Source organism: Coregonus clupeaformis, chromosome 31 (assembly GCF_020615455.1).
Source record: "Coregonus clupeaformis isolate EN_2021a chromosome 31, ASM2061545v1, whole genome shotgun sequence".
Classification (NCBI taxonomy): domain Eukaryota; kingdom Metazoa; phylum Chordata; class Actinopteri; order Salmoniformes; family Salmonidae; genus Coregonus; species Coregonus clupeaformis.
The window spans coordinates 33,571,201-33,582,593 of NC_059222.1; the positions used below are offsets into that span (position 1 = coordinate 33,571,201).

At 42.0% G+C, this 11,393-nt stretch overlaps 1 protein-coding gene across 3 annotated transcripts; it reads right to left on the reverse strand.

The window, feature by feature from the left end:
• Positions 1-4,848: 4,848 nt before the first annotated feature.
• LOC121547966 lies at positions 4,849-10,447 on the reverse strand. 3 transcript variants are annotated; one of them, XM_041859366.2, is made up of 5 exons: positions 10,361-10,447; positions 6,680-7,207; positions 6,227-6,427; positions 6,028-6,157; positions 4,849-5,896 (listed from the first exon to the last, which is right to left on the reverse strand). In XM_041859366.2, the coding sequence occupies exons 2-5, from the start codon at positions 7,059-7,061 to the stop codon at positions 5,404-5,406; spliced, it is 1,206 nt and encodes a 401-aa protein (XP_041715300.2). In that variant the 5' UTR covers positions 7,062-7,207; positions 10,361-10,447; the 3' UTR covers positions 4,849-5,403. The 3 variants fall into 3 exon arrangements, with proteins under 3 accessions (XP_041715300.2, XP_041715299.2, XP_041715301.2); XM_041859365.2 differs by having other exon boundaries at positions 10,322-10,409; XM_041859367.2 differs by lacking the exon at positions 10,361-10,447 and adding an exon at positions 8,679-8,702.
• Positions 10,448-11,393: the final 946 nt, after the last annotated feature.

Below are 11,393 nucleotides of genomic sequence, written 5' to 3' on the forward strand. Positions count from 1 at the left end.
TTCCCGTTTGGCAGTGCGTCGCCCATATCGCCCTAATGAACACACCGCCCCTGGTCCCGGGGATCGAACCCACTACCTTAGCGTTACAAGCGCCGTGCTCTACCAGCTGAGCTACACAGTGTTCTCAGTGCCATCCATTGCCAGAAGTAGTAAACCATTTATTTAGCTTTATTCTTTTCTATCAATATTTGTTTTCTTTACTAGATCACCTGATGATAGTCGACAATATCACTAGACAACTAGCCTACAGCTAGACACCGATGCGCATCCAATCCATTCAGCAAGTAGGCTATATTTTTTAATGACAGTAGGCCTATAGTTGACTCTTTTGGTTAGAAGCATTCGATTTTGCAATGGCATAGGCCTACATTATTTTGGATTTGTGTGCCCATGAGAACTGTTTTCACAGCGAAACATAATAAAATGTTACTTAGGCATAGTTACACTTACAGATCTCCAAGATCTCATGAACTAGGGTGTAAAACATGTTTTGATTCAACTCATGTATTAGGCCTTTGAATGTATGCTACCTATTCTGCATGTCTTCATGTGTTTAAAATAGCTTTGGCTGAGAGTGTAGGCTGCCAGCAATGGTGTAGGCCTACTGAAGGGTAAACGCAAGTAAACGCCCTTTACCCACCTTTAAAAAATAAAATAATTCGTTACTTAAAAATAATTACATTACTCCGTAACCCTGCATGCACTTTCAATCGGCAGCTAGTACATGGCTCCATGTTGATGATGTGTGGCAAAAAAAAATCTGTACTCTGATTGGTTCTGACGTGAAAATAATGCTGCATAGTGATTGGCTTGAATCTACAACGACTGGACCGATCAAATCTCTGCCTAGTGAATATAAATAGATCCTTAAAGTCTTTGCTGTAATTTTACCCTGTGCCACTGTTTTATAAATCCAGAGGCGCAACATCCGTGAGACTTCGGGGAATGCTTGCGAAACAGATCAAGTCAATTAGTTGATAATTTTGGCGTTCCACTAGCCATGTGCGACATGCAGGTGCAGTTACAAGCCTGTAGTACAGGTGAAGCCTGAGCTGTAATCTGAAGCTGCTTAGTTTTAGAAAACCCTGAGTAGATCTGGCTTGCTTCATAGGATACCCCTCTGGAGGCAGGCAGGTTCCAAAACAAATGCAATCAACTTTCACCCGGCGTAAAACATGCCTACCGGTGCACCTTCATTGCTACATTTTGAGGACCTCTTCCACTTTACATTTGACATTTTAGTCATTTAGCAGACGCTCTTAATGAGTGCATACATTTTCACACTTGATATCTATATACATATTATATATTACTAAATAGGTGTCTGACTAAATAGTTGTTCATAGAGGATGTCTGTACAAAGCACATTTATATTCTGGATTCTCACACATGCTCACTCTAATAAATCTACACTGAACGAAAATAAATGTATAAATGCAACATGTAAAGTGTTGGTCGCATGTTTCATGAGCTGAAATAAAGGATCCCAGAAATTTCCATACACACAAAAAGCGTATTTCTCTCAAATGTTGTGCACAGATTTGTTTACATCCCTGTTAATGAGCATTTTATCCTCTGTCAAGATAATCCATCCACCTGACTTGTGCTGGAGACAAAAGGCCACTCGAAAATGTGCAGTTTTGTCACACAACACAATGCCACAGATGTCTCAAGTTTTGAGGAAGTGTGCAATTGGCATGCTGACTGCAGGAATGTCCACCAGAGCTGTTGCCAGATAATTTAATGTTAATTTCTCTACCATAAGCCACCTCCTCCAAAGTTGTTGTAGAGAATTTGGCAGTACGTCCAACCGGCCTCATAACCGCAGACCACATGTATGGCGTTGTGTGGGCGAGCGGTTTGCTGATGTCAACGTTGTGAACAGAGTGCCCATGGTGGAGGTGGGGTTATGGTATGGGCAGGCATAAGCTACAGACAACGAACACAATTGCATTTTATCTATGGCAATTTGAATGCACAGAGATACCGTGACGAGATCCTGAGGACCATTGTCGTGCCATTCATCCGCCGCCATCACCTCATGTTTCAGCATGATAATGCACAGCCCGATGTCGCAAGGATCCGTACACAATTACTGGAAGCTGAAAATGGCCCAGTTCCTTCATTACCTGTACTCACCAGACATGTCACCCATTGAGCATGTTTGGGATGCTCTGGATCGACGTGTACGACAGCGTGTTCCAGTTCCCGCCAATTTCCAGCAAATTCGCACAGCCATTGAAGAGGAGTGGGACAACATTCCACAGGCCACAATAAACAGCCTGATCAACTCTATGCGAAGGAGATGTGTTGCGCCGCATAAGGTAAATGGTGATCACACCAGATACTGACTGGTTTTCTTATCCACGCCCCTACCTTTAAAAAAAAAAAAAAAAAGTATCTGTGACCAACAGATGCATATCTGTATTCCCAGTCATGTGGAATCCATAGATTAGGGACTAATGAATTTATTTAAATTGACTGATTTCCTTATATGAACTGTAACTCAGTAAAATCTATGAAATTGTTGCATGTTGCGTTTATATATTTGTTCAGTATACTTTGGATTGTTATTTCTTGTTTAGATTTTTTGTTTGTGTATTTGTATTTGCGAGACATTCTACTGCACTGTTGGAGCTAGTAACATAAGCATTTCGCTGCACCTGCTGTAAATCTATGTACGCGACCAATAAACGTTGATTTGTTTAAGCTGGCCCTGGTGGTCAGCGTATATAACAGGTGAAAACTGATTGGTTTTAAAAACCAACCTGCCTGCCTCCCAGGCGTAAACCCAGTTTAAAGCCGATGGAGAAGTTTGCTCAAAACAAAGTGACGCATGTCAAGCACGTGGAGTAATGACTTAAGATTCAATGTTTTCGCATTCAAAAGTGTTTGCTCATGATAAAAACGCATATAGGCTTTATCTGCCTTCCAAAGGAAAACTACTTTGAAAATTCAAACATATACTTTTTGGAAAAGACGTGTGTTTCTGAACGAAGCACCATGCTGCCTTGTTGACAATATGACCAGGGCAGCACAGATTACTATTCGATTTCAGAAGGGTGCTTCTCCCTCACTGCCTTTGCCCGGTCACAGGCCATATCCCGGTGCACCCCGGTTAATCTTAATCAAACTCCCTCAGTGATATAGATCACATACTGCAACATTTATTCTGTTAGAAATAAATACATTTATGCTGGTTTAGAAAATTAAAGCTTTAATACAAGTATTTCAGCAATCCAGGTTTCAATATAAACATACAATCATTGACTAAGTACTGGCATAATGTGTTTCCCATGTTACAGTAATAGAGAGGTGGAGAGAGCTACAGTGGCTTGCGAAAGTATTCACCCCCTTGGCATTTTTCCTATTTTGTTGCCTTACAACCTGGAATTAAAATGGATTTTTTAGGGGTTTGTATCATTTGATTTACACAACATGCCTACCACTTTGAAGATGCAAAATATTTTCTCTTGTGAAACAAACAAGAAATAAGACAAAAAAACAGAGAACTTGAGCGTGCATAACTATTCACCCCCCAAAGTCAATACTTTGTAGAGCCACCTTTTGCAGCAATCACAGCTGCAAGTCTCTTGGGGTATGTCTCCATAAGCTTGACATATCTAGCCACTGGGATTTTTGCCCATTCTTCAAGGCAAAACTGCTCCAGCTCCTTCAAGTTGGATGGGTTCCGCTGGTGTACAGCAATCTTTAAGTCATAACACAGATTATCAATTGGATTGAGGTCTGGGCTTTGACTAGGCCATTCCAAGACATTTAAATGTTTCCCCTTAAACCACTTGAGTGTTGCATTAGCAGTATGCTTAGGGTCATTGTCCTGCTGGAAGGTGAACCTCCGTCCCAGTCTCAAATCTCTGGAACACTGAAACAGGTTTCCCTCAAGAATTTCCCTGTATTTAGCGCAATCCATCTTTCCTTCAATTCTGACCAGTTTCCCAGTCCCTGCCGATGGAAAAACATCCCCACTGTGGGGATGGTGTTCTCGGGGTGATGAGAGGTGTTGGGTTTGCGCCAGACATAGCATTTTCCTTGATGGCTAAAAAGCTCAATTTTAGTCTCATCTGACCAGAGTACCTTCTTCCATATGTTTGGGGAGTCTTCCACATGCCTTTTGGCGAACACCAAACGTGTTTGCTTATTTTTTAAGCAATGGCTTTTTTCTTGCCACTCTTCCGTAAAGCCCAGCTCTGTGGAGTGTACGGTTTAAAGTGGTCCTATGGACAGATACTCCAATCGCAGCTGTGGAGCTTTGCAGCTCCTTCAGGGTTATCTTTGGTCTCTGTTGTCTCTCTGATTAATGCCCTCCTTGCCTGGTCCGTGAGTTTTGATGGGCGGCCCTCTCTTGGCAGGTTTGTTGTGGTGCCATATTCTTTCCATTTTTTAATAATGGATTTAATGCTGCTCCGTGGGATGTTCAAAGTTTCTGATATTTTTTTATAACCCAACCCTGATCTGTACTTCTCCACAACTTTGTCCCTGATCTGTTTGCAGAGCTCCTTGGTCTTCATGGTGCCGCTTGCTTGGTGGTGCCCCTTGCTTAGTGGTGTTGCAGACTCTGGGGCCTTTCAGAACAGGTGTATATATACTGAGATCATGTGACAGATCAGGTGACACTTAAAGAAAGTCCACCTGTGTGCAATCTAACTAATTATGTGACTTCTGAAGGTAATTGGTTGCACCAGATCTTATTTAGGGGCTTCATGGCAAAGGGGGTGAATACATATGCACGCACCACTTTTCCATTATTTATTTTTTAAACAAGTTATTTTTTTCATTTCACTATTTTGTGTATGTCCATTACATGAATTCCAAATAAAAATCCATTTAAATTACAGGTTGTAATGCAACAAAATAGGAAAATTGCCAAGGGGTATGAATACTTTTGCAAGGCACTGTATAAGAGGTCTACTCATGATAGAAATCAACTGGGCTATCCAATGCCAGATGAGTAGGTCAAGCAATGGGATGGCCTTATCTAAAGACCTGAATTAAGACTAATTTCTACATTGTAGGTTTTTCAATATCAATGCTTCTCTGTCGTTTGAATTGATTTCCACTTTAACAAAACTGCAATCATCACATATGTGCTTAACAACAAAACATATAAATTGATTGGGTTTATCAGTAGGCAACAGCTGCAACACAAAAACTAAACTAAAATACTAAACCAAAATGATGTAACGTCCCTGAACGCTCTCCGGTGTCCTCTACAGGTCTTCCTCTGGGTGTTTGGGGTTCCATGGCCCAGACCTGAGTGGCGTCTAAACATCACAACGTTTCACAACGTTACTAAGACTGTTCTGCTACGAGCCACCCCATTGGGGAAATGTTCAGCAAAGTCTGAATCCTGCTGAGCATTGTTTTTTCAACCATTAAACATCTTCAGATCTGTACTGTGGTGTTGAGGCCGCTGGATATGGTCTCGTAACCGACGGAGACAAGTGTGAGAACACTGCTCTCCACGTCCTCCGGCTGACGATGCTCTTGATCCTGCTGCTGGGTTGTATCCATGGCAATACCAACCGGGGTTCCGGACTCCTGCAGCTGCGCCTTCTTCCTGCCTCGGCCCCTCCCTTTGCCCTTCCCCGATTCTTTCCCTTGACCTTTAACTCCGCCCACCGACCTGTGCGGTTTGTCGTTGCCGTCGTCTCGGGGCTTGCGGTGGCGGCGGCGGATGCGTCTCATTGGAGGGCCGGTGTCAACAGGATCAGTTGCAGCGGCGCCGGACAGGATGCGAATCTGTTTGTCAATCACCATGGTGATCATGTCGAGGGCGGTGTCGAGCATCCCGAGGCCCAGGCCGTGAGTCACGTTGTCGAACAACGCACTGTTGACCGGGTCATGGAAACACTTCCTCATCGCCTCCAGATGGCTTCTATCCCAGGTGGGGTGGTGTGGGCAAAGGTGTGTTAGTGTTTGTCTCACTGTACAGAAAACGTATAGATCACTGTGCTGTAAATACACTAACCAGGTGAGGGTGTGGTGTGGGTGAGGGTTTGGTCTTACCTGGTTTCTATGATCTTTGACCAGTGTTGAACTGTGTTAGTCTCTGGTATAAGCTGCTTGGCCATGTTTCCAAAGTCCATGTAGTCATGGGCAAAATCCTTCATGTCGTTACACAGGGCTTTGGTGTCACCTGGAAAACACAACATTTTAACAATCTATAAACCGTGAGAGATGCCCGCACACAAACACACACACTTACCCTCCGTGAGCTTGGAGAAGGAGGAGGATACAGCAGTAGTAGTACTAGGAGTGAGGCCCAGTATATTGAGAGACTCCTGAAGGGTTTTCTTGCTGGCTGGGCCGCGGCTGACCCTGGTGTAGGCTGCTAGCGAACGCAGAGACATCTTCTCTGGAGCCTCCAGACGACGTTTGATCTCGTCATAGGGTATCAGGTACTTACCTAGGACCAAAAGAACAATAGATGAATGAAACAATTGTGTTGAATCTTCCGCTTATTCCATACTACAGCAGGTAAGGCCAACCTTCCTCCTGGAGAACCACTGGGGGTGCAGCTAATCATGGTCCCGAGGAGTAGCTAATAGGTAGAATCACTTGTGTTAGAGTAGTGGGCAGGAATATCCCGCAAGATGAGGTCTCCAGTAGGAGGGGAAGCCCTGGCCTAATCCCATCCTTCTCTGCCTGTGGTACTTACGGGCTTTGGAGCTCTTCATGTTGGGGTCTAGGAGAGACGACACCTCAGCAAACGGAACATGGGGTATGTGGTTGTGGTTTGGAGCACCAGCCTGAGTCTGGGTGGTGTCCCCTGCCGGGATCTGAATCTGGGCTTGCATCTGGTTCACGTCCCCCATTCCCTGCTGCCCCTGTCCCTGTCCATCCCCCAGCACCATGGAGGGGTGGTCGGATAACCCTGGTAACCCTGTCAGCCCCTCGACCATTGTCTGCTGCAACCCCCCCTGTCCCACAGAGTTGGTCTGTTCTGAGGAGACTTGAAAGATGCCCATGACAGGTTTAACCACTCTAAACACCATGTTGCCTTGGGAGTCCATCCCCGCCAGGCTGGGATTTGGTTCCATCTGCTCTGATATCACTTCCTCTTTACTTCCTGGGTGACTGTTTTGGAGTGTGAAGAGTTTCTCCTGAACTTTTCTGTATTTGTCTCAGCGTCGGGAGTAGGATGAGTTTGTGCTTACACACTGCTAAGGTCAGTTTAGGGTAAAGTCTATAGGACAGAGAAAAAAACAGACATCAAACACTGTGGTCTACAGAGTAACCGTCATCATCATCAATATTGCAATAAAAACATTGAAATCAACATCTGCGATTCACCAATTAGAAATAATTGCCACCAGTAGTAGTAAAATATATTTATCATCTTTCCCACCCTCTCCAATTCAACAATTTAAAATGACTTCTACTTCAGATTGTATTCTGGTAAATAATAAATGGGTAGGCCTATTACATGGGTAAGGCATATATACTGAGTCTACAAAACATTAGGAACAGCTTCCTAATATTGAGTTGCACCCCTTTTTGCCCTCAGAACAGCCTCAACTCGTCGGTGCCTGGACTACAAGGTGTCAAACGTTCCACAGGGATGCTGGCCCATGTTGACTCCAATGCTTCCCACAGTTGTGTCAAGTTGGCAGGATGTCCTTTGGGTGGTGGACCATTCTTGATACACACGGGAAACTGTTGAGTGTGAAAAACCCAGCAGTGGTACAGTTCTTGACACAGTCAAACCGGTGCGCCTGGCACCTACCTCCATACCCCGTTCAAAGGCACTTAAACGTTTGTCTTGCCCATTTACCCTCTGAATGGCACACATACACAATTTCTCAATTGTCTCAAGGCTTAAAAATCCTTCTTTAACCTGTCTCCTCCCCTTCATCTACACTGATTGAAGTGGATTTAACAGGTGACATCAATAGGGATCATAGCTTTCACCTGGATCCCCCTGGCCAGTCTTTCGTAGAAAAAGCAGGTGTTCCTAATATTTTGTACACTCAGTGCCCCTGGACTTTTTCCACATTTTGTTGTGTTATAGCCTGAATTTAAAATGGATTACATTTAGTAGTTTTTTGGGGCCTACACACAATACCCCATAATCTCAAAGTGGAATTATGTTTCACATTTTTACAAATTAATTAAAAATGAAAAGCTGAAAGGTCCTCAAATCAAATCAAATGTTATTGGTCACATACACATATTCTGTAGATGTTATTGCGGGTGTAGCGAAATGCTTATGTTCCTACCTCCAACAGTGCAGTAATATCTAACAATACACACAAATCTAAAAAGTAAAATATATAGAAATATTCGGACGAGCAATGTCAGAGTCCGGAGTATAAATAAATAAACAAAGGCCTCCCGAGTGGCGCAGTGGTCTAAGGTACTGCATCGCAGTGCTAGCTGTGCCACTACAGATCCTGGTTCGATTCCAGGCCCACCCCCAAAAAAATAAAAATAATAATATATATATATATATATATATATATATATATATGATGGGATGTATGGATAGAATATGTAGTATATCTGAAGAATAGTTTATGTACACCAATAGTTAAATAGGATAAGTATTGAGTCAATAAGTATTAAACCCCTTTGTTATGGCAAGCCTAATTAAGTTCAGGAGTAAAAATGTGCTTGCATGTGCTATAATAGTGTTTAACATGGTTTTGAATGACTACCTCATCTCTGTACCCAACACACACTGTAAGGTCCCTCAATCGAGCAGTGAATTTCAAACACAGATTCAACCACAAAGCGCAGGGAGGTTTTCCAATGCCTCGCAAAGAAGGGCACCTATTGGTAGATGGGTACAAAAAAAAGCAGACATTGAATATCCTTTCGAGCATGGTGAAGTTATTATTTACAAATTGGATGGTGTATCAATACACCCAGTCACTACAAAGATACAGGCGTCCTTCATAACTCAGTTGCCGGAGAGAAAGGAAACCGGTCAGGGATTTCACCATGATGCCAATGATGAATTTAAAACAGTTACAGAGTTTAATGGCGGTGATAGAAGAAAACAGGATGAATCAACAACATCGTAGTAACTCCACAATACTAACCTATGTGAAAAGAAGGAAGTCTGTACAGAATAAAGATATTCCAAAACATGCATCCTGTTTAAAACAAGGCACTAAAGTAATACTGCAAAAAATGTGACAAAGCAATTCACTTTTTGTCATGAATACAAAGTGTTATGTTTGGGGCAAATCCAATACAACACATTACTGAGTACCACTCTCCATATTTTCAAGCATAGTTGTGGCTGCATCGTGTTATGAGTATGCTTGTAATCGTTAAGGACTGGGGAGTTTTTCAGGATAAAAAAGAGGAGCTAAGTACAAGCAAAATCCTAGAGGTAAACCTGGTTCAGTCTGCTTTCCACCAGACACTGGGAGATGAATTCACCTTTCAGCAGGACAATAACCTAAAACACAAGGCAAAATCTACACCAGAGTTGCTTACCAAAAAGACAGTGAATGTTCCAGAGTTGGCGAGTTACAGTTTTGACTTAAATCTGCTTGAAAATATATGGCAAGTCCTGAAAATGGTTGTTTAGCAATGATCAAGAACCAACTTGACAGAGCTTGAAGAACTTTGAAAAGAATAATGGGCAAAATGTTTCACAATCCAGGCAAGCTCTTAGAGACTTACCCAGAAAGACTCAGAGCTGTAATCGCTGCCAAATGTGATTCTAACATGTATTGACTCATTTTTACAAAATGTTAGAATTTTTCTTCCACTTTGACATTAGAGTATTTTGTGTATTGTTGACATAAATGACAATTCAATCCCACTATAACACAACAAAATGTGGAAAAAGTCAAGGGGTATGAATACTTTAAGGCACTGTACGGTATGGTCTCATGATAATAACTTTTGTGTCATTATGCAAATGCCTAAGTTTTTGACGTCACATTGTTATCTCTAGCTTTTGGTCACCCTCGCGCTTGGCTGCTAACCTAGCCAGACTTTGCTAGCAAGGACACCCACTTCCTATGTAAATCCGACACGTGTAACGTAGCCACATTCATTTAAAAGCATGTATCTTGCTAGCTACTCAAGATGATATATTGGGCCCGAAGTATTACAAGTCCACACTATAACCGCTACCATTGCAATTATACACGAAGCCCACTCGCAATTCTGTTTTGTGAAAAGTAAACCGTTAATATTGCCCGTGTCTTTGTCTAAAACCTAAACATGGCTGGCTAGGCCGCAATGGGGGCACGTTGCGCCTGTGGAAAGGCTTAATCGACGTGTTCTAAAATAGAATACAATACATTCTGAACAGGTTGAATAAAATGTTGCCGCTAACCTTCATTGTAGTGCAAGTAGTGAGGGTTTTCCGACTCACCACTTTCCTCTTTGCTGTCTCCTAACAGCAAGCTGATCCTAGAACGGTGCGTGGTGAGACAGGAGACATTTTCCTTCTTCTCCAGATCTGCTTCGGCGGGTTGCAAATCAGCTCTACATCTACTGCCGCTAAAGCAGATTTATCCCTGCGCCTATTGGCAACATTACCCATCAATCAAGTATCGATGACACTTCTCATTGGATGTTGCTGAGTGTCAGTCCAATCGAAGGGGTGGAATTTCCGGTTGAAAGAGGTCTTGAACAACAATGGGATATTTTGAATCAGTATAATATTACCCCAGACAATACATTGTTTCTTCATATGTGAAAAGATAGTGGAGTGTATATGTAATGTTTTTGCACACACTTTGTTCTATGACTTGGACAAACAACTCAAATGTGTTATGTGAAAGATGTATATTATTTAAAAAACATCATGTACAGGATATATACAGTATGTAAAAAATATATATATATATATATATATATATATATATATATATATATATACAAAGTTTCACAAAGAAACATGGTGAACATTTCCAAACCAGAGTCATGGTTTCTCTGTCATTATGGCACATCTAAAAGAACAAGACAGATACATGACAAAATACCTTAAGGAAAACAAAGGCAAGGGGATAGAATGGACAATTGTCAAAGTGAAACATTCTCCATCCTCCAGCCTCTGTGTCATTTCAGAACATTACAACAGAACAAGGCACAGGTACACTACCGTTCAAAAGTTTGGGGTCACTTAGAAATGTCCTTGTTTTCCATGAAAACATACATGAAATGAGTTTGAATAGGAAATATAGCAAAATGCATAGGAAATGTAGTCATTGACAAGGTTAGAAATAATGATTTTTAATATAAATTATAATTGTCAAATCAAATCAAATCAAATTTTATTGGTCACATGCGCCGAATACAACAGGTGCAGACATTACAGTGAAATGCTTACTTACAGCCCTTAACCAACAGTGCATTTATAACAAAAAAATAAAACAACAACAAAAAAAGTGTTGAGAAAAGAA